The sequence below is a fragment of the Pinus tabuliformis genome, chromosome 4_1 (genome assembly GCF_031772625.1).
Source record: "Pinus tabuliformis cultivar Carrire ecotype Pingquan chromosome 4_1, CPIR1, whole genome shotgun sequence".
Lineage (NCBI taxonomy): Eukaryota > Viridiplantae > Streptophyta > Pinopsida > Pinales > Pinaceae > Pinus > Pinus tabuliformis.
In genome coordinates, this window is record NC_142303.1 from 523,848,210 (window position 1) to 523,869,349 (window position 21,140).

A 21,140-nucleotide genomic window follows, 5' to 3' on the forward strand; every position below is an offset into this window, starting at 1 on the left:
ATCCAGCTAATCAAGAAAGAATTGGGAACCAATCAGGAGGTCTCTTTTATCCATTGGTCCTCTTCCAAGCAATGTGGTACTTTCCGATGCCATAATTTGAATGGAGACAGATGTAAGTTAAGGACTTCTGACTGAAATGACACTAAACATGGTTGATTGTAGCTAGAACCAAACTCTTGATTATTAAAACTTGAGCTTTTCTTGTAATCTTTGTCATGATCTCCATTATGCTCTCTTTTCTTGCCCTTTAGCTCAAACAGGAGGATCTCAGAAAAAGAAAAGAGGAGGAATTAGAAAACTTCAGGTTAGCCAAGCAAAAGTAAAGGAATTTGACTTCTCCTCATACTCATCCTCGAATGAAGAGTCAAACAAGAAAAATCAAGTGAGAAGGCAACAAAAGGACCATATAGAAGACAAGGACTACATAACAAACAAGACACAAGCAGAAGAAAAAGCCGAAGATGGTGTAAATACTACACAAACCAAAATGAATCATCAAAATCAAAGAGGAAAAATGAGCCCATCTAAAGGAGGGCAAACAGAAATAACCACCACGGATTTTGAAGAAGATGACAACAAAACTAATTTGAAACTCATGAGGAAAATAAAAAGGAAAAGGAAAAAGAAAGAGAAAAAAGGCAACAACTTAAAATATGTCCAACAAAAGGTAGTCATGAAAATCTAAAGCCAAAGTGGTTTGGTCAAAGCTATGTACTTTTGAATATAAAACAAAACATCTTTTTTGTTATTGTTTAAACCAAATACCACGAATGGACAAGGTTTCCTCTAGATGAATTGTTAAATCATGCAAATACAAGTGGACAATCATGCTTCAGGCCTCCCAGATCTCCCTTTCACCTTGGGAGTTGCACTTGCCAAACAATACAGGAGTCACCACTATCTTTAGAGAAGAATTAATAGCTAAATGAGAATGTTCCTCACGAAATCTACCACCATCAGTCTAAAATCAATAGTCTCGGAAAAAAGTATGTTCGGTTATAAAACCAAAGTGAAAAACTGAAAAAACGTAGAAAGTATAGCATAAGCCATATGTGGGAAAGGCCATAAGGTAGTAATGAAGTTTGAAATGCATTGTTGACATCAAGGGTTATAATGAGATCCATGCCAGTAAGATGTACAACCCAGCTAATTGGAATGGTATGTACCGAAGGGATTAATACAATTCAGGTTTCTGGCCTTGGCCACACAAGCAGCAACAAAATCCAGCTAATCAAAAAAGAATTGGGAACCAATCCTAATTGTCACGGTTCTACTGTCTTTGTGTAAAATAAAATGACATTCTATATGTAGAAATGATTCCTTATTACAGGAGACATATTGTGCATAGACAAAACATTGAATTACATTTACAGCAATTCAAACTAGCAATCAATGTCAGTTTCTCAAGTACCTTGCTCAATCACCACATCTGTCACTAAAGGCAGCAACATATGCTTTTCCCTCCTCATAACACCAAAGCACGGAAAAAATAATGGTCGTTTCACCTGCAACAAACCATAAACATAAATCAAGATAACATAAACACAAAATATTTTCTCCTGATAGTGAGCCTCGTCACAACCATAAAATTTTAAAATAGCACTGTATTTCAAGATCTTTGTGAGGAGATGATTGAAAAATATAACAAGGATTAACCAATCAACTTATAAAAATGGTCAATTGGAAAGAAATTTTGCATATGTGCCTGGAAAATGCCATGCTCAACATTTACAAAGAAAATAGTTCTGCATGTGACATTGTCTTCCAAGATCTTTGAGATGAAATGATTGAAAAATGTAAAGGTTAAACAATCAACCCATAAAAATAGTCTATTGGATAGAATTCCTGCATATGTGCCAGGAAAACGGCCTACTAAGCATTTAGACAAGAATCAGTTTTCTGTGATAAATATTGATCATTTTAAGTGAATTTTCAACTTGATGCAATTACATGGTATGCTGCCATAGACTCCATATCAATCCAAAGTTCACTTGATAACACAGTGAAACCCCAGCTGTAAACCTAAAATTTGCAAATGGCATAGTTCAAATGGCCCACAGGGAGGAATATCAGGGATAAAGCTTCCAATATTTTTTGCTTAGTAGATCGAATTAATAGTCAAGTGATAACTTGAAGCACATGACTAGAAGAGATAAAAATATATATTATAATTATACACAGTATTGATAAGATTGTTCTAAGTGGTTTCTCCATTGTTTAGAACAAAATCAGTGCTCTGTTTTTGGGGTATTCTCAGCAGGTATTATTGAAGTAGCAAGTTAGATGGCAGATGCCCATGCATACTGTTTTATTTTGGGAAATAAGGCAAGTACTCCTCCAGTTCAATATTCTTCCTCCCTCTTTCTTAGGGTGCATTCTTTATGTCAATTTTTCTGCTTGCTTCGATAAAAGGGGGTTTCAGGTCACTGTTAGTGAAGTTAGACACCTTTTTGACAGATTGCAGGGACAGTACACCATCACCCTTCTTCCACCCCCGACTTCACAAACTTTTCTGTCACTGCATGTGAAAGATTGGCTTACGGCATGCATTCTTTTCATTCTATTCATTTAAACACTGCTGTAAATAAGATTAGCTTGACATGAAGTAAATAGTTGCTTTGGAAAATAAACTTGTCCAATACACAATGCTTCAATATACTCAAAATGGAAATGTGGCATAACAATAAAGCATGAATTATTTAGACAAGTGTCAAGCTAAATGTATCAAAGTTTGCTAAAAATAATAGAGATGTTTGCATAAAGTAAGAGTAAATTGATTTGCAAATGGAAATGTAAACTTGAAACTTGTAGCAACAATGATAAGTGGTGCGGGGAGGGTTTCAATGGAGGTTAGGGTTTCAGTCTGCGCATGCATTAAGATCGATGAAGGGAGGTAGACTTAGCCGCACGGATGTCATCCGACGATAGGGCTTAATCAACACCTGACCCATAACTGGCAGCAGGTGGATGCACATGGGAACCGGCGCCTTTTGGAAATCGGAGGAGTCTAAGCCACGACGCTGCAAGGGAAGGAAGTTCACTCGGTCATTTTTTTGGTTAATCCTCAGCAACATGCGCCTTTACCAGGGGAGAACAACTGCAGGAGCGGTTACATTTTTACTCTCACCATCATGCAGAGGAAATGGTCAGTCCAAGGGATTGTGTCGATCTGGAGCCCGAGCCAAAAGACATCCTATTTGTTCGGGGTTTGGAGCCAGCTCAACAAAATTTGGACAAGGTAAAACTTCTACCTAGATCCCCAGCTGGCAAAATGGGATTAACGATGTTAGATTGGAACTCTGGAGGTGGTTTAGGGTTCCTGGAGGAAGGAAAACCCATCTCTTCACCTGTGGAATGTTGGTTTCTAACATCAGTACTCAGGAAGGTCAAGCGACAACAACGGAATCGGCGGATCTCGCCGTAGGGGTGTCGGCAGAACTCCTGGTAAGTCCTAAAACTCCCTCGGTTTTTCCAAAATCTGTCAATTTTTCGGGAGGCCTGGAAGATATAGTCAAAAGGAGTGGTCTATGGGGGAATGAGGGACTCAAGTCCTGCCTGGTTAAGGATCCTCGGTCAAATGAACTGGGCTTGGCCCAAAGATTGAACAGAATTGTCGCATGCAAATTAGCTCTGAGATAGAGGGAGGATGAGACACACGAACCCCATCAATTTCACAGCCTTATTGGTGCGACAAGGAAGTGTTTTATCCCAGAAAACCGGGCACTTAAGGAAGGAGCAGTGCACAGTTTTTTTGTGGACCTTGTGAAGGAACGAAGTCGCGGTCCCTCATTAAATTTTCAGGGTTTCGAGCATGAAGAGGTTTTGGGTCTCAACCCTCTAGGGGCAGGGGCAGGGGCGAGGACTCTGAATTTTAGCCCAAAAGTGGAGGGGCAGTCTATAGATCTTGGGGAGTTCTTCTTTCAGAATGTGTCGGCGGAGGATCGATTAGGGTTGAATATTGAGGAAGCGACCCATGCTCGGGAAGGGAAGTCTAACTCAGTATCAGCCAAGAATGGCCAGTCCACTGGCTCGAAGAGAAAGAAGGGGAGAGTAATCAAGAAAAAAGCGGAATGCCCAAATCTTGTTCTCTGGGTCAACATACAAATTGATAAGGCTATGGAAGCCTCTGAATTAATTCTGGTTGGAAGAGCAAAGGGAAGTCATTATTCATCAAAGTATATATATAAATGGATTGCTAAGGCATGGTTTGGGGCTCCAGATATAGGTGCTCCAGATATACAAGTAGAAGTGATCACATTGGCAAGGGGATGGTTCATGGTTAAATTCAACAAGAGTGAGACTCTGGAGTGGGTGTTGGAGCGGAACTAGTGCTTCGGGATATCACCAATCTTATTCAAGAAATGGGCTTCCCTTTTTGATGCACAGAGAGAAAAATTAGAAGAGATACCTATTTGGGTTCGACTTCCGGCTTTGCCCTCGCAGCTCTAGACAAAGGACGTTTTTAAGACCTGTTGTTGCACAAAGTGTCTAGGCACTATGACAACGCACAAAGTAAGGGTTGTCACTCTAATCCTTACTCACTTCATTTAGACTCTCTCCTAGACAAGTCAAGGGGGGTATTCCCTAAGGTGAATGAATGAGAATAGCCTGTGAAACATAGGCTCTAGGAGACTTAAAGATGGACAACTTGATGAATTTAGAACAAGTCCTGTTCAATTGAGATGGATAGATTAAACAATTAATACAAATAAGACACAACCACAAGATAGAGATGATTTTAAACCAGTGCCTTATATTCAATTAACCATAGATTAAATAAAAAACAAGTTATCCAAATCAATTTATAAATAGTGACGATCATGAATGATTAAATGTGAATGCTCAAAACTTTATCATGCAAGAGTTTCTAGCAATTAAATCCCAAATCTTAGACGAATTTATCTTTCTCCTATAGTCAATATGATTTTTTAAAACATTAATCGCACTCGACAATAGAGAAATCACTACCATTAAAATTAAAATTTCGCACTTAACACCAAAGACACCAAGGAACTTTAAATTTGAATGTTAATTATCCCTTAGGTAAATGCTAAGCTTATGAAGCAACGCTTAATGTGGCAAATGAAATTTTTAATGTGACTACAAAAATCAAATCAAAAGACCTTAATCAAATTTTAAAAAAATCATAAAAAATTAAAATTTTTCAAGTATGAAAGTTCTACTTTTGATTTATTTCATTAGCAATCAAACTCACCAAAAATTTTAAAAAAATAGATTTTTTAATTTTTTTTTTTAAAGCAAAATCAAAAATGAAAAATAAAAATAAAAGGAAAGGAAATCAAAATCAAAATCAAAAAATCATAAGTAAAAAAGAAAATGTGAAATCAAGACAAGACAAAAAATAAAAATCAAAAAATCAAATTTTAAATCAAAATGAATCTAAAAGATAGAATAAAATAAATCTAATGCAAATCCTAAACTAAACAAACACAAATAATAAAAATAAAAAATAAAAAAATGAATAAGTTAACCAAAGTAAAAAAAGTCAAATGAAATCAAAAGGAACTAACTAAACTAAAAAAATAAAAAAGTAAAACCTAAACCTAACCTAACGCATACACAATACAAATGAAAAAAAAATCGAATTGTTTTTGGTCTTTGCAGGTTCGAAGAGAAGCAACAGCGATAACAAGGGAGCACAAGGAGTATGCAGCCGAGAGGGAAGAGAGGAGTTCAAAGAGGCAGTGGGTAGACAGGGGAGACTGCGGACAGCGAAAGGGACGAAGGAGCCACGGATGAGGATTTGCAAGTTGAGGAGTAACAAAGGGAGATGGAGCAGTTGATGGCGGCAGGAGTGAGGGTTTAATGCAGGTAGCATTTGGACCGCTGCGAAAGGAATGGACTACGGGAATGCTGCAGGGAAGAGGGACGGAAAGAGCAGTAGCAGCAATGAGGGAAAGGAGAATGCGGGCAGATTGAAGCAGGATCGAAAGAGTTTGCAGGTTGAAGGCAAGGAATTCAGATTAGATGAGGAGAGTTGGAAGAAAGGAGGAACGCAGATGGGTGAGGAAGGCCGCAGATGGGTAGCATTGGATTTGCCGAGAAATGAAAGAGTTGGAGTTTTTGGCAGCCAGCGAGAGGAGAAAGCAAAGGGAGCCACGGGAGATGTTGCAGCTTTGGAGCAGAGAAAGGCAAACACAACAAAGTATGGCAGCAAGGAAAAAATGAAGACCTCAGGCAGCAAAGAAAGTCGAATTTTTCCAGAAACCCCAAAATGCAGACAACAACAACAAAAAATTTTGAAATTTTCTGGAGGGGAAAAACACAGCAGAAAATGGAGGCTCAATACAGCAGTAGACAGGAGAAAAATGGTAGCTAAAAACCTAAGAAAATTTCCAGATATTCTGATTAAAATGGTGAATCCTTTTGCTTCAGATTTCCTTGAAACCCTTATAAATATTTCCAGATTTAAAATTTTCAAACCCTTGGAAAGCAAAAAAAATGAAATAATATCCCTGGAAAATTATGTTGATAAACCCCAAAGATCCAGGTCTTACCCTCCAAAGCCTAGATCTGGACTCTACACAAATTTCTTCCTCAGATCTGTAGCTGCACGACAACAAGAAAACACCCAAATGATATATACAATGATAAAAACTTAAACCCAGAAAAACCCATGTTAGAAAAATAATTACAAAATTTACAAACTGCGGGCTCTAATCATCCAGATCTATCATTATGTTGCACATAAATTAAAAGATTTTTAGATTTTAAAAGCGCTAACTCAAAACCCTTCGTGTATCACCAGTAAAATCTTATGATAAGCCCGAAGCTAATTTAGCTAGGCTCTTTAGGAAACACAGATCGGGAGTTGGCTGGTCCAACTGAAAACTTCTCCTAACGCCCGAGGATCTAAAATCAAGATTTCCCTGCAAAACTCGATCCAACCATTAAAAATAGGGCGAGAAAATAATAATAAAACTCAGACAAATAGAGGTACCTGCTATTACGTTCAAAATTTAGATTATTATTCAAACCCCAACGATTGAGCAAGATACTTGTATTCAAATCACTCTTCAGAAGCTATCATCAATGGCTTTAGAAAAAATTATGCATGAAAACGACGCATCTTACAGTATTTCCATGAAAAGTAACACAAGCAGAACTTAACCCCAAAGTCTTTCTTTATTATCCAGAAAAAGATTACACAAGAGCTTTTTGCTAAAAGCACACGACTCAAAGTCGGATGGATCGACTGACAAATGACTTCCTATTTAAAGATAAATCCTCCAACGGCTAGTTCGAGTGATCCTCGTCAAAGCTATCTTGACCGTTGATGAAGATTAAAAATATTTTTAATCTCATCCGTCGAAATATTTAATTCTTGAGGAAATTCGAATTTTTCAATTAAATGCATTTTAATTAACTCAAAAAAATTCGGATTTTTCAATTAAATGCATTTTAATTAACTCAAAAACTTTGACTTAACCCCTAGGGATCAAAGGTTTAAAATTTATCAAAATAATTAATTTACCTTAGTCTTGGGACCTTTTAAAATTTAATTTTTTAGGATCGACGAATTTTGTCTTTGGAGAATTTGAATTTACCTAAGACCTAGAATTGATTAAAATTTTGGCTTAGGATTTTAATTCATTTTCGGCCAGAAAATTTAATTAATTAACCTATGAGGGGATAAATTATTTTTCCAACCCTCAAGACACTTTACATCATGATTTTCATATTTTTTACATCACAAGGGGGAAAACCCATTTGTAATATATCCTCACCCATTTCTGCAACACAAATATAATCCAGCAAACCAAGCAATTTGTAATAAAATAACCTAACCAAATAGTTAGGATTATTCCCAAATCACTTTTACATAGACTCAATCTAGAACACTAGGACTCACCTAAGATCCTAGCGACAAAATCCATTCCAGCTTTGGGGTAAGACTGGAGGAAAACTCTATCGACCATCCGAGAATGGATCGGTGAGACAAAAAACCTCCCAAAATGGAGATCGTCACTAGAAAAGTAGGTTTACCTAGGTCGTTACATACATGACATGGATCTGCTGAGATTATTTACATTATACACATGCAGAAAGGGTTTACATAACACCTTGGAAATCAGGTTGATGATGACAGTTGGACGGCACTGACACATCGATCAGGCACTATCCCTTTTGCAAAAAAAGGGGGTGTACTGCTATGGGTCGTTGACACGTAGTGGTCAACAAGACCATAGGTAACAAATTGGGAATTTTCTTGAAGTTGATATGTCTTTTTTGGAGGCAAAGAGCAGGAATGTGGCCCGAATTCTAGTAAGACTAGATCCAAGAGAGGGTTTGGCCGAAAAAATTCAGCTTCAGCTTCAGGGGTATTTGTACTCCCAGATTATCGACTACGAGCAGTTGCCTTTCTGATGCCATCGTTGCCATAAACATGGGCATCTGGTGCGTGATTGTCCCCTGGGCTTCCGAAGAAGAAGACGGCAAAGGGGTGAGCTAGGTTATGAAGCTTGGGCATATGTCGAAGAGGAGGTTAATGTACAGGCAGTGGAGATTGGGGAACAACAGGATGGGGATTCGGAGCCTATGGAGGTCCAAGAAGAACAAATTGCGAGGCCTAGGATCCAAATTATGTCGGAGTTCGATCAGCAACGGGAGGCTCAAGATGAGGTTGAATTCATCGGACCTGCTCCCTAGTCGGCGAGTATTTTCTCTCATCCCCTCTCCTCATTATCTGATTCTCTGCACTCGTTATTAGACGTTTTCCCTAGGCCTGGCCATCCAGGTCATTACAGTCTGAAGTGTCTCATAGTTGTAGCTTGTCTTTTTCTCTAGACAGTATCATCACCCCAATTTCTCTGTGCCTTCCCTGTCCGGCCCCGAGTGTTTTACCCTCCTTTCTCCATCCTCAGGGATTCCTCATTACAACTTGTGTCCTCGGGACAACAGGGACCTCTCTTTAGCTACTGTAGGAGGGTTGGGGGGTTTCCGGGAGCCTTCAATGCCTTGTAAGACTCGAGGTAGGAAATCAAACTTATCTAAGGCACAGCTAAAAGAAAAATTGGATATAGCCGATGGAAAACAATTATCCCTCAAAGGGGCGCTTAGAGCAGTGCAACCCCCTGTGGTGGTTACCAAATGATTATTTTGTCCTTCAATTGCAGAGGGTTTGCTAGCACCCGTAAGAAGCTAGCTTTAAAAGAATTATTCAAAAACTATAGTCTTGACGTTATCATGCTTCAAGAAACCCTTGGGAATGGAAAGATTGCGACGACTTCTCTTTGTAAATTGTTGTCGGGTTGGTCTTTTGTGACAGTCGATACAAGGGGAAAATTTGGGGACCTATCCTTGGGCTTTAGAGATAGTAGTATTAAGTTGTTAAATTCCTGGGGATCGGATCTGGTTTTGGGGGCTGAGGTTTATTCTTCAGAATTATGCACGGAGCTCTCTCGCCTCAACATCTACAGGTCATGTCAGGACAGGGATGTTGATTTGTGGTAGCATCGGATGTGCTCTAGCCATGAAAATTGGTGGAGAAGCTAAGGCACATAAGATCTCCAAGACCCAGAAATCGTTTTGAGAAATTCCATTCGGATGAGGAGTTATTAAAATAATTAATATTTTTAATGGGGTCCTAAGTCTAAACTTAAGAAAATAAAAATATTAATGGGTATTAATAAAAATAGGGATGAGAAGCTTCTAAGAGACGAGGATCAAGTTTGTTTTAATCTTAGTCGTTGATTCGAGACTTAATCTCGACCATTGATTCATCAACAGGAAAAGTATAAGAGAAGACTTGAGGGTCATTTGGAGATACACCAGCAAATACTCAGTATCCCAAGGAAAATCGATTTTCAGAGAGAGTGAAATCGATTTCAGAGGGAGAGTTGCAGGGTGGAGGAAGAGGGGGTGATTAGCAATAGTCAGGAAGCTCAGAAGAGGTGACGCAGGGACTCTGAGAGATAGCGCAGAGGGAGACGCAGATCATAGAGACACAATGGCTGACGCACAGAAGGACAGAGCAGTGCAGAGCCAAGCAGAATGATGCAAGGCTAACACAGTAGGGAAAGGACGTCCTCCAAGGTGTCAGAAAATCTTGGAGAAAAGTCTCAGGTGTTTCCTCCCGGTGTCTATGCAAAAATTTTCTGTAAAAGCAATTGCTACTGAAGATTAATAAAACCCTCATCTGCTACACTGATTTTCCCGCATTGGGTTTTTCTGGGGACAATTGTCCAAAAATTACTGTGTTGATGTGTTTGATTCTTGTGCATATATTTGTTTCTGTGTAATGGTGTGATATCTGCAATAGAATTTATTTTAATATTTACTAAAGGGATTTCGTAAATAACTTATTGAGAAATAAGTAGGTAAAATAAATCAATTGCTGCAGTAATAAAATTTCTGTTTAAAAATTTTCACATGGTATCAGAATAAAGATTCGGAAACGGAAAGGGAAAATCAATTATGGGTCAAGAGCATGATGCAGAGGCATCCACGTCAGGAGACTCGTGCATATTTTTAGAAAAATGCACAAGAGAGAAATTTCGATTTCTCTATGCTGGCTTCCAAATTGGAAGAAGAAGTTACTTGCGTAGCAAGCTCTGCATCATCGGAGGTATGGTATATAGACAATGGAGCCTCCTGGCATATGACAGGAATCCAGGAATGTTTCTCAGATTATCAGGAGGAAAGAATGAATTTTCAGATCACCATGGGGAATAAGGCAAAGTGTACTCCAATAGGGAAGGGTACTATAGTTTTTCAAACAGAAACAGGAGAGCGGTTCCAAGCTACCAATGTGCTACATGTGCCAAGACTGGGGATGAACTTACTTTCCGTATCTCAACTTCAAAGCAAGGGCTATGACGTTTTCTTCATTAAGGAGAAAGTATACGTCAAACACCCGAGTTGGAAAAAGAAGGTACAAATCGGAATCAGAAGTAACAGGTTGTACAGGTTGCAGCTAGAATCACCAATGGCACTGATAGGCAGTGATGGAGACAAGGATTTGAATGAACTATGGCACATAAGGATGGGACATTTGCACCATGGAGCTCTGAGAATTCTCAGGAAAATTGTAACAAGAGTTCCAGATCTTAGTACAGAACGAGATGATGTATGCAGAGGGTGTGCTCTAGGCAAGTTTGCCAAAGCAGCATTTCCTAGAAGTAAAAATAGGGCCAAGAGTGTACTAGGATTGATACACTCAAATATTTGTGGACCAATGTCCACAAAGGCTCTTAGTGGTGCCGAATACTTCGTCACCTTCATCGATGACCATTCCAAGAAGACTTGGATCTATTTTCCGAAAACCGAGGATGCGGTTTTCTGTTGATTCAAAGAGTTCAAGGCTCTAGTGAAGAATTTGACAGGGAAGAAAATAAAAGTGTTGCGCTCAGACAATGGTGGAGAGTATGTCGACAAGAACTTCATTGATTTTTGCGCTAGGGAGGGCATCAGAAGAGAGTGGACAGCTCCTTACAATCCGGAGCAAAAAGGAGTAGTAGAAAGAAAGAACAGGATTATTGTGGAAGCAGCTAGGGCTATGATGTATGATCAGGATATGCCAAAATTCCTGTGGGCAGAAGCATGCAACATGGCAATCTATGTCCAGAACAGAACTCCTCATAGGGCATTGGGCAAGATTACTCCAGAGCAGGTCTTCACCGGGAAGGCACCTAAAGTTGGTCATTTCAGGATATTTGGGAATTTAGCATATTGTCATATACCCGAGGAGAAGAGGAAGAAGTTAGATCAGACAACAGAGAAAGGATATCTTGTGGGATATAGGGAGAATGCCAAGGCATATAGAATCTATCTTCCAGGGAGCAGGAAGGTAGTAGTTCAGCAAGATGCGAAGTTCATGGAAGACAGGGCCTTCAAAAAATCTCGAGAAATGCCTTCCGAGGAGCAGTCAAAAGATGAGTCGTTAGTCAAACCTCTTCAACCAGCGGAAGCCAGCAATAGGAATTCTCCTTCAGAACAAGAGGAATCACAGGAAGAGGAAGAGCTAACAGATGCACCTACTACCAGAGGAAGAACGAGCCAGGAACTCCGACAGATTCTACGGGATGCAGAAGATTTCATTGGTGCACCCAGGAACAGTAAAAGGGAGCGAAGACAGCCAGACAGATATCAGGCCTTAGTAGCTCAGGTTGGGGAACCTTCCAGTTTTCAGGAGGTCGTTCAGCATCAAGTTTGGATGGATGCGATGGTGGAGGAATACAACTCTATAATGGTGAATGATGTCTGGGAAGTAGTGCCTAGGCCTCAGGACAGATCAGTGGTAGGTTCGAGATGGATCTACAAGATCAAATACGCTACAGACGGCAGTGTGGAAAAATACAAAGCCAGGTTTGTGGCTAAGGGGTATGCTCAAAAGGAAGGAATAGACTACGAAGAGACCTTCGCCCCAGTAGCCAGGTATACATCTATTAGAACCGTGATATCTCTTGCAGCACAGATGGGGTGGGAGATTCATCAGATGGATGTCAAAACGACATTCTTGAACGGGGTGATAGAAGAGGAAGTATACATTGAACAGCCAGAAGGCTTTGAGACACATGAGAAGAAATCTCATGTATGCAGATTGAAGAAAGCCTTGTATGGGCTCAAATAGGCACCTAGAGCATGGTATGGTCGAATTGATGGCTACTTGTAGAAGATGGGGTTCGTCAAGAGTGATGCAGATCCCAATCTCTACTATCTGGTTGTAGAGAATGAGCCTCTAGTCCTAGTATTATATGTGGATGATCTCTTCCTAACAGGATCATCCAGGCTCATCGAGGACTGCAAGAAGAATCTAGCCACAGAATTCAACATGAAGGATTTGGGACAGATGCATTATTTCCTGGGGTTGGAAGTTTGGCAGTAGAAGGGTGAGATCTTCCTTGGACAAGGGAGATATGCTACAGAAATCCTGAAGAGATTCAGGATGCAGGACTGTAGGCCTATGGCTACTCCAATGATCACCAACTGGAAGAAAATTGATGCATCAGAAGACAAAGATGTTGATCCCACCTTATACAGGTAGCTCATAGGGTCCTTGATGTATCTGGTCAATACCAGGCCAAACATTTGTTACATTGTCAACACCCTCAGTCAATTCATGGTGGAACCTAAGAGGGCGCATTGGGCAGCAGCCAAACATGTTCTCAGATATATATAGGGAACAATCGAGTATGGACTATTGTACACCAGAAGTAATGATATCAGACTGAGTGGGTTTACTGATGCAGATTGGGCTGGAAGTTCAGTAGATCGGAAAAGTACCTCTAGGTACTGTTTCAACATTGGATCGGGGATGACCTCCTGGTGCAGTAGGAAACAGAAATTCGTAGCTCTGAGCTCAGCTGAAGCAGAATATATGGGCGCTAGCACAGCTTCATGCGAAGCCATATGGCTTAGAAAATTGCTTGTGAACCTATTCAGAAGAAGGATGGAGGCGACCAGGATCATGTGTGATAATCAGAGTTGCATCAAGCTCTCTGAGAATCCAGTATTTCATGATCGGTCGAAGCACATTGATATTTGGTGTCACTTTGTCAGAGACTGTGTCCAACGAGGAGCAGTACAGTTGAACTACACTCCTACAAGAGAACAGGTGGCAGACATCCTCACCAAGGCCCTAGGAAGAACAAAGTTCGTTTATTTCAGGGAGAAGATGGGGATGGTAAAGAATCCATTTCAATAGCAGAAATGGATAAGTATCAAGGGATGCAGTGCAACAGTTAGCAGTGGCAGTGCTATGGGCAGCATGTTGAGGTGCTGCAGTACAAATGTAGCAATGGCAGTAGCAGAGCCATGGCCAGCAGTACAGGAGGCAATAGTGTAGAGGATGTTGGGCAGCAGGCCAAGCATCAGCATAGGTACCGATGCTGGAGGATCAGTGTGATGTTCAGTGGTGCAGCATTACTAGAGCACATTCCTCGTGAAGAGGGAGTGTTGATTTGTGTTAGCATCGGAAGTGCTCTAGCCATGAAAATTGGTGGAGAAGCTAACGCACATAAGATCTCCAAGACCTAGAAATCGTTTTGAGAAATTCCATCTGGATGAGGAGTTATTAAAATAATTAATATTTTTAATGGGCTCCTAAGTCTAAACTTAGGAAAATAAAAATATTAATGGGTATTAATAAAGATAAGGATGAGAAGCTTCTAAGAGATGAGGATCAAGTCTGTTTTAATCTTAGCCGTTGATTAGAGACTTAATCTCAGTCGTTGATTCGTCAACAGGAAAAGTATAAGAAAAGACTTGAGGGTCATTTGGAGATACACCAACAGATACTCAGTATCCCAAGGAAAATTGATTTTCAAAGAGAGTGAAATCGATTTCAGAGGGAGAGTTGCAGGGTGGAGGAAGAGGGGGTGATTAGCAGCAGTTAGGAAGCTCAGAAGAGGTGACGCAGGGACTCTGAGAGATAGCGCAGAGGGAGACGCAGATCATAGAGACGCAATGGCTGACGTACAGAAGGACAGAGCAGTGCAAAGCCAAGCAGAATGACGCAGTAGGGAAAGGAAGTCCTCCAGGGTGTCAGAAAGTCTCGGAGAAAAGTCTCAGGTGTTTTCTCCCAATGTCTATGCAAAAATTTTCTGTAAAAGCGATTGTTGTTGAAGATTAATAAAACCCTCCTTTGCTGCACTGGTTTTCCCGCATTGGGTTTTTCCGGGGACAATTGTCCAAAAATAATTGTGTTGATGTGTTTGATTCTCATGCATATATTTGTTTGTGTAATGGTGTGACATCTGCAGTAGAATTTATTTTAATATTTACTGAAGGGATTTCGTAAGTAACTTATTGAGAAATAAGTAGGTAAAATAAATCAGTTGCTGCAGTAATAGAATTTCTGTTTAGAAATTTTCACAAGGGCCTCTTTCTAGAATGCCCTGTTCTCTAAATCTTTCATGAAATCCTCCAATTTGGTGGTAGGGGGGATTTCAATTTTTCGTTGGGCATGTCTGAGACATGGGGGCCTTTGGCTCAAGCAGATCCCCTGGCTGATTTCTTTGTGAACAAACTCATGATGGGCAAGCTTATTGATGTAAATCTGATCAAATCCAGACCTACCTGGAGAAACAGGCGCTCGGGTGAAGCAAGGGTGGCTAAGAGATTGGATTGTTTTTTATGAAGGAGGACCTTGTTAATCAAATTCCCTTTTTTAGGCAGTGGGTTGGATCGGGGGTGATTCAGACCACTTTCTTATCATCCTGGAGCTGAAAGGGACCAGTAGGAAGCTTGGTTCACCCTTTAAATTTAATCCTTCCTGGCTCAAAGATCTTAGCTACAACAATTTAGTCAAAGCCACTTGGAGGCCTCTGGACCATGATCAGGGTTCTTCTTTAGCTCAGATCTTTATGGAAAATCTTAAAAGAATGAAATAGACAACAATCATTTGGGCAAAAGAAAAAAATATTAGGGAAGAAGCTGAGTTAAAACGTATTGATGAAGCACTTGAATCCATGGAAAGCCCGGACAGACAAGAAAAAGGAAAGGATAAAACAGTTGGAAAACTCAAAAAGAAAGATTCTTAATGACATAGAAGAACAGTGGAGGCTCAAAAGCAGAGCTATTTGGCTAGTTGTTGGGGACGAAAACTCTAAGTTCTTTCAAAATTATGCAAAGGGCAGGAAAAATATTAACACTATTTGGGAAATGAAACAGGCAGATGGGGGAACAGCAAAATCTTTTGATGAGCTGGCGACTCTAGGAAGAGATCACTTTAAAGGCTTGTTTAGAGCTCCAGAAGAAGCTACAATTGCATAAATCATCCGAGTGGCTCAACTGTTCCCTAGATACGTGGAGGAGGAAGAGAATGATATGCTCATGGTTCCTGTTTCAAAAGGTGAAGTCGAAGGGGTAATTAAATCAATGCAGAAAGACAAGAGTCCAAGACCTGATGGCTGGACGGTTGAATTCTTTCAACACTTCTTTGAGCTTATAGGGGAAGAGCTTACTGGGGTGGTGGAGGAATCTAGGCTCAGAGGCTATGTTTATGAACCTTTCAACTCTACCTTTCTGGCTTTAATCCCTAAAACAGATGATCCTACAAATTTTGAGGACTTCAGGCCCATCTCACTCTATAACTGTCTCTATAAAATTATTGCCAAAATCATTGCTATCCGATTGAAACCAATTCTTTCTAGAAATATTTCTAAGGAACAATTTGGTTTTCTTGATGGCAGACAAATCCATGAAGCTATAGGGGTTGCTCAGAAATCTATGCATAGCATTAAGAGGAGCAAAAGAAGAGCGTTGATAGTTAAAATTGATCTCTCAAATGCCTATGACAGAATCAGTTGGTTATATCTGCGCCTTTTTCTTACTCATTTGGGCTTCGGTATTGGCTTCATGAACTGGGTCATGGGATGCATATCAAATGTGAGTTTTGTTGTCCTTATCAATGGTGTTGCATCCCCTTTTTTCCACAGTCAGAGAGGGCTCAAACAGGGTGCCCTATGTCTCTGCTACTCTTCTTACTTGCGGCAGAAGGATTAAGTCAATTGATTCTTGCTGCTAAACAAAGAGGAGAAGTTAAAGTAATCAAAGTCGCAATAGATACTTATATCACCCATCTCTTGTTTGTTGATGACATCCTTCTGTTCAGTGACGGATCTAGAGGTGATATACAACAGCTGAAACATTCTCCTGATCTGTTTCTCAAAGCCACTGGGATGTGTATCAATGCTCAAAAATCCTCTATAGTTCATGAAGGCCTCTTAATGGTTGAGGTCAATAGAGTACTCTCGGTTCTCCTTTTGAAGCAAAACCTATGATTGATAGTTTTAAATATTTGGGGTTCCATCTCAAGCCAGATTCCTATAGAAAGCAGGACTGGAAAAGGTTGCTGGCCAAAATTGAAAAACATATTAAACATTGGAGCTTCAAGTGACTTTCGAGAGTTGGTAGACTGGTATTAATCAAATCAGTTCTAATTTCTATTCCAGTTATTGGATAGCTCTCACCTGGGTACCAAAAGGCATTCTCTCCCAGATTGGGAAACTCTGTGGTCGATTTTTATGGCCTGATTCAAAGGAGGATGCAACCCTTCCATGGGTAGCATGGGACAAAATAGCCCTCCCAAAGGCATGGGGTGGTTAGGGAATAAAGGACTTTCCATCTTTCGCATCTTCTCTAGCAGCAAAATTTGGGTGGCGTTTATTATCAATGGATAATCTGGTGACTGTAGTGGTGAAAAGGAAATATATTGACCCGGTTCCAATCGATGAATGGATGTCTAGGATGGATAAGAAAACCTTAAACGCATCAGCAATCTGGAAGGCCACTGTAGATTCTTTAGTATTATTGAAGACGGACTTGCTTGGCATGTAGGGAATGGAGAAGAACTTAGATTAGGTATTGACCTGTGGGTGGGATATAGTGATGGATATGTTCTTCCTAGGGAGCTAATAGATTTTCTCAACAACTAAGGTATCATTTTCCTTAATCAAATAGTGAAAGCAGAATTATCAACGAATTGGCATCAGGGCCGGAAAACTGCTGAAGATCTCCATTTAGAGCCCTAATAGGGAGATGATTGGTGTTAGTTTTTGGTAGCATCGGATGTGCTCTAGCCATGAAAATTGGTGGAGAGGCTAAGGCACATGAATTCTAAAGAACCCATAAACCATTTGGTGAAATTCCACCCGGATTGTATTTTATTAAAATAATTAATATTTTTAATGGGGTTCCTAAGTCTAAACTTAGGAAAATTAAAATATTAATGGCTATTAATCAAAATATGGGTGAGAATGATCTAGAAGGTGGCTCAAGTCAAGTTTTAATCTTAGTCGTTGATTAGAGACATAATCTCGGTCGTTGAAGTCTCAACGAGAAAAATATAAGAAGGAGGCATGGGGTTCATTTAGAAACACACAGACACAGATTGAGGAAATCGATTTTCTGAGGTGAGACGCTCTCAGAAGGAAAATCGATTGGGGAGATCTTGCAGCAGAGGAACAGTGAGAATCCGATAGAAGGAATTTCCGGAGAATACAAAACAGAGAGAGGACAGAAAGACGTCCAGAGGAGGGTTGACATTGGCCTACGCAGTGTTGACACAGAGGCAGCACAGTCAGTGAGGGGAAGTCGAGTTTCTACAAAGGGAGTTCGAAGTTCAGTTGCCAGAAGCCAGGTTGTGAGACTGGAGGCAAGAAAGTCGATTTCTCAACCAACAGAAGATCCAGAGCAGAGAGGCAACGTAATACCCAAGAGGGGTGATGCAGAAGTTGCCCAGGGTGACACAATTTCACGCAGAGGCCATCAAAAGGTGACGCAGAGCCTCCCAAAATTGAGGATCAGCCATTGGTTCTCCAGTGACAGTGTGAGATCATTTCACCAATCTTTTGTCCAGTATTTTCTATATAAAGGATTGCTAGTTGAGCATCCTAGATTTGTATTCAGAATTTTCTTCTACATAATAATAAACCCTCAGAGCTGCTGCACCGGTTTTCCCGCATTGGGTTTTTCCGGGGACTATTTTGTCCAAACATAACTGTGTCCTATGTATCTTGTTCTTTGCTAAGTTTCCTTGTTTCACGTAATCAAATTTAAGTAGTGTATGCTGCAAAAGTAATTTGCTTCAGTATTCAAAAGAATAACTTGATGAATGTAATTAAAATCAAGTAGGTGAAATAGATTCAGATTTGCTGCAGTAGGGGTTCCTTGAGGATAAGGAATTTTCACAATCGGCAGATCTATATCAAAGAATTGCAGCGTACAAATGTCACGATAAGGGATTGTCTAGATGCACTTCAATGGGTTCATGCACCTACAAGTCAATACTCTCCAAAATATGGCTATAGTTATCAAATGGTTAGGAGAGCTCAGGGGGTGTAGACTTGGTGGTGTAAAACACTTTGGAAATTGAAATGCCCAACAAAGTCAAGACTGTTCTTCTGGTGCCTCCTTAAGAGCAAAGTGCCCACATGGGACAACCTGCAAAAAAGGAACAAACATGGGCCTGGTTGGTGTATATTATGCAAAAATTCAGAAGAATCAGTTTGCCATTTGTTCTTAAGTTGTCCTTTCATTATCAAAATTTGGGAGGCCACGCTAAGTTTACTAGGGGTTAGACTTATCTAGAATGGGGTAAGTATTTTGGAAGCTTGGCAAAATTGGTGGAACTCAGCACATGATGAAAACTTGAGAAATATTCCTCTAATCATCACATGGGGCATTTGGTTGGCAAGAAACAAAGGCATTTTTCAGGACACCCCTTCGTCACCTTCACCTATTGCGACAAAGTGTGCCTCTATTTTTGCTTTAATACCCTTGCCTTCTCCAAGTCAAACTCCTTGGATCATTAGAGAAGCACAAATCAAACCACATATCCCTTGGGTATATTTCGACGGTGCCTCTGATGCTCAGAACAGATGTGGGGCAGGGTTGGTAATATACATCAATGAACACAAACTATTAAGAGCTTCAGTTGGTCTTGGTTCGAGATCAAACAACTTCGCAGAACTCCAATCATTGAAATATTTATTGTGTTGGCTTCAACAAATTGGGATTGATTCAGTTCAAATTTTCGGTGACTCTATAAATGTTATAAACTGGTTTAATGAAGTTCAAAGATGTTCAAAATCACATTTTCATGTCAACAAATTGGGATTTGATTCAGTTCAAATTTTCAATGACTCTTTAAATGTTATAAACTGGTTTAATGAAGTTCAGAGATGTCAAAATCACATTTTGATTACACTTATAGAAGAAATGTTACAACCTAAAATGGGTTTTGATTCTATATCTGTTTGCCACATATACAGGGAGCGGAACGCAGAGGCAGACCTCCTTTATAAGGAGGGCCTGCAACAGGTTTTGGGCGATTGGAGCATAACATAATTGGAGGGGAGGATCCGTGTGTCAGATCATGTTAAAATTGGCAACTAGGGCCAAACTTCATGTGGGTCATCTTATTCATGGCTGATAATATTTTTATTAGATTCCTCTCGTCGAGAGGTGTAGGATTGATATAAAGATCATCTGATTCCAATAAGTATTCATGGAGATATGAGTTTATTCTAATTATGGAATTATTATTAAGCCGGCCTATAACTCATGTAGGCTCAAAAGCCCAACAATCGCATCTATTCAAACATCAACATTTATGTATAAACTCAGGAGGACTTTTCCTCATTTGCACTCACTCATCTCATCACATCTCTCTCTCTACTGCGTAGAAAAGAGTCTCTTCTCTACTGCGCAGAAAAGGGTCTCTCCCTCACACATGTGAAGCCGAAAGCTGCTGAAACTGAAGCTGCAACTGCAGAAGTAAAGTTTGACCTGCGTGGACCAGAAGATCTCTTCATATGAACTGCATTGTAGGTTCATCTGAACCTCCTCTGAAAGCCGCAACTTTTGGTGGTGGTGGAATCAAGTCAATCCGACAGACGGTTTGCAAGATATCGACTGCCCTAGTTTGAAGGAAGTTGTTGAAACTGAAGCTGCAACTGCAGAAGTAAAATTTGACCTGCGTGGACCAGAAGATCTCCTCATATGAACTGCATTGTAGGTTCATCTGAACCTCCTCTAAAAGCTGCAACTTTTGTTGGTGGAATCAAGTCAATCCGACAAACGGTTTGCAAGATATCGACTGCCCTAGTTTGAAGGAAGTTGCTGAAACTGAAGCTGCAACTGCAAAAGTGAAGTTTGTCCTGCGTGGACTAGAAGATATCCTCATCTGAACTGCACTGTAGGTTCATCTGAACCTCCTCTGGAAGCTGCAACTTTTGGTGGTGGAATCAAGCCGATCTGACAGTCGGTTTGCAAAATATCGTCTGCCCTAGTTTTGATGATGAAGCCGCTAACGCTGATGTTGTTGATCTAGGGTTTGCTACTGCTGATATAAATCAGATTTATTGTACTATTTCTCTCTGCTGAATTATTGAAAATAAAAGAAGATTTGATCAAAGGGTTTCCCCACACATTGTGGGGTTTGTCCCTGGCTAGCCGCCACATCTTGTGTCTCTTGTCTTGGCTTGTTTTCTGTCAATCGTTTAATGTTCTATCTGCACTTTACTTTATGTAAATGTGATTGCTAATCTGTGGAACTTAATAAGAAAAAGAAGTAAACTGTTATAAGCATAGAACATACCATAACTTAACATGGTATCAGAGCTGAGGTGAAGACAAAGCCCGAGCAAGAGCAAGAGCAATCACCGAAGAGAAGA

At 40.1% G+C, this 21,140-nt stretch overlaps 1 protein-coding gene across 2 annotated transcripts in view; it reads right to left on the reverse strand.

Moving 5' to 3' along the window:
* Positions 1–21,140, reverse strand: part of LOC149176892 (uncharacterized) — a 145,081-nt gene that overhangs the window by 105,530 nt on the left and 18,411 nt on the right. For both annotated transcript variants that reach the window (XM_089423232.1, XM_089423231.1), the window contains exon 3: positions 1,412–1,505. In XM_089423232.1, coding sequence (XP_089279358.1) covers positions 1,412–1,505 — 94 coding nt within the window. The remainder of the gene's footprint in view (positions 1–1,411; positions 1,506–21,140) is intronic.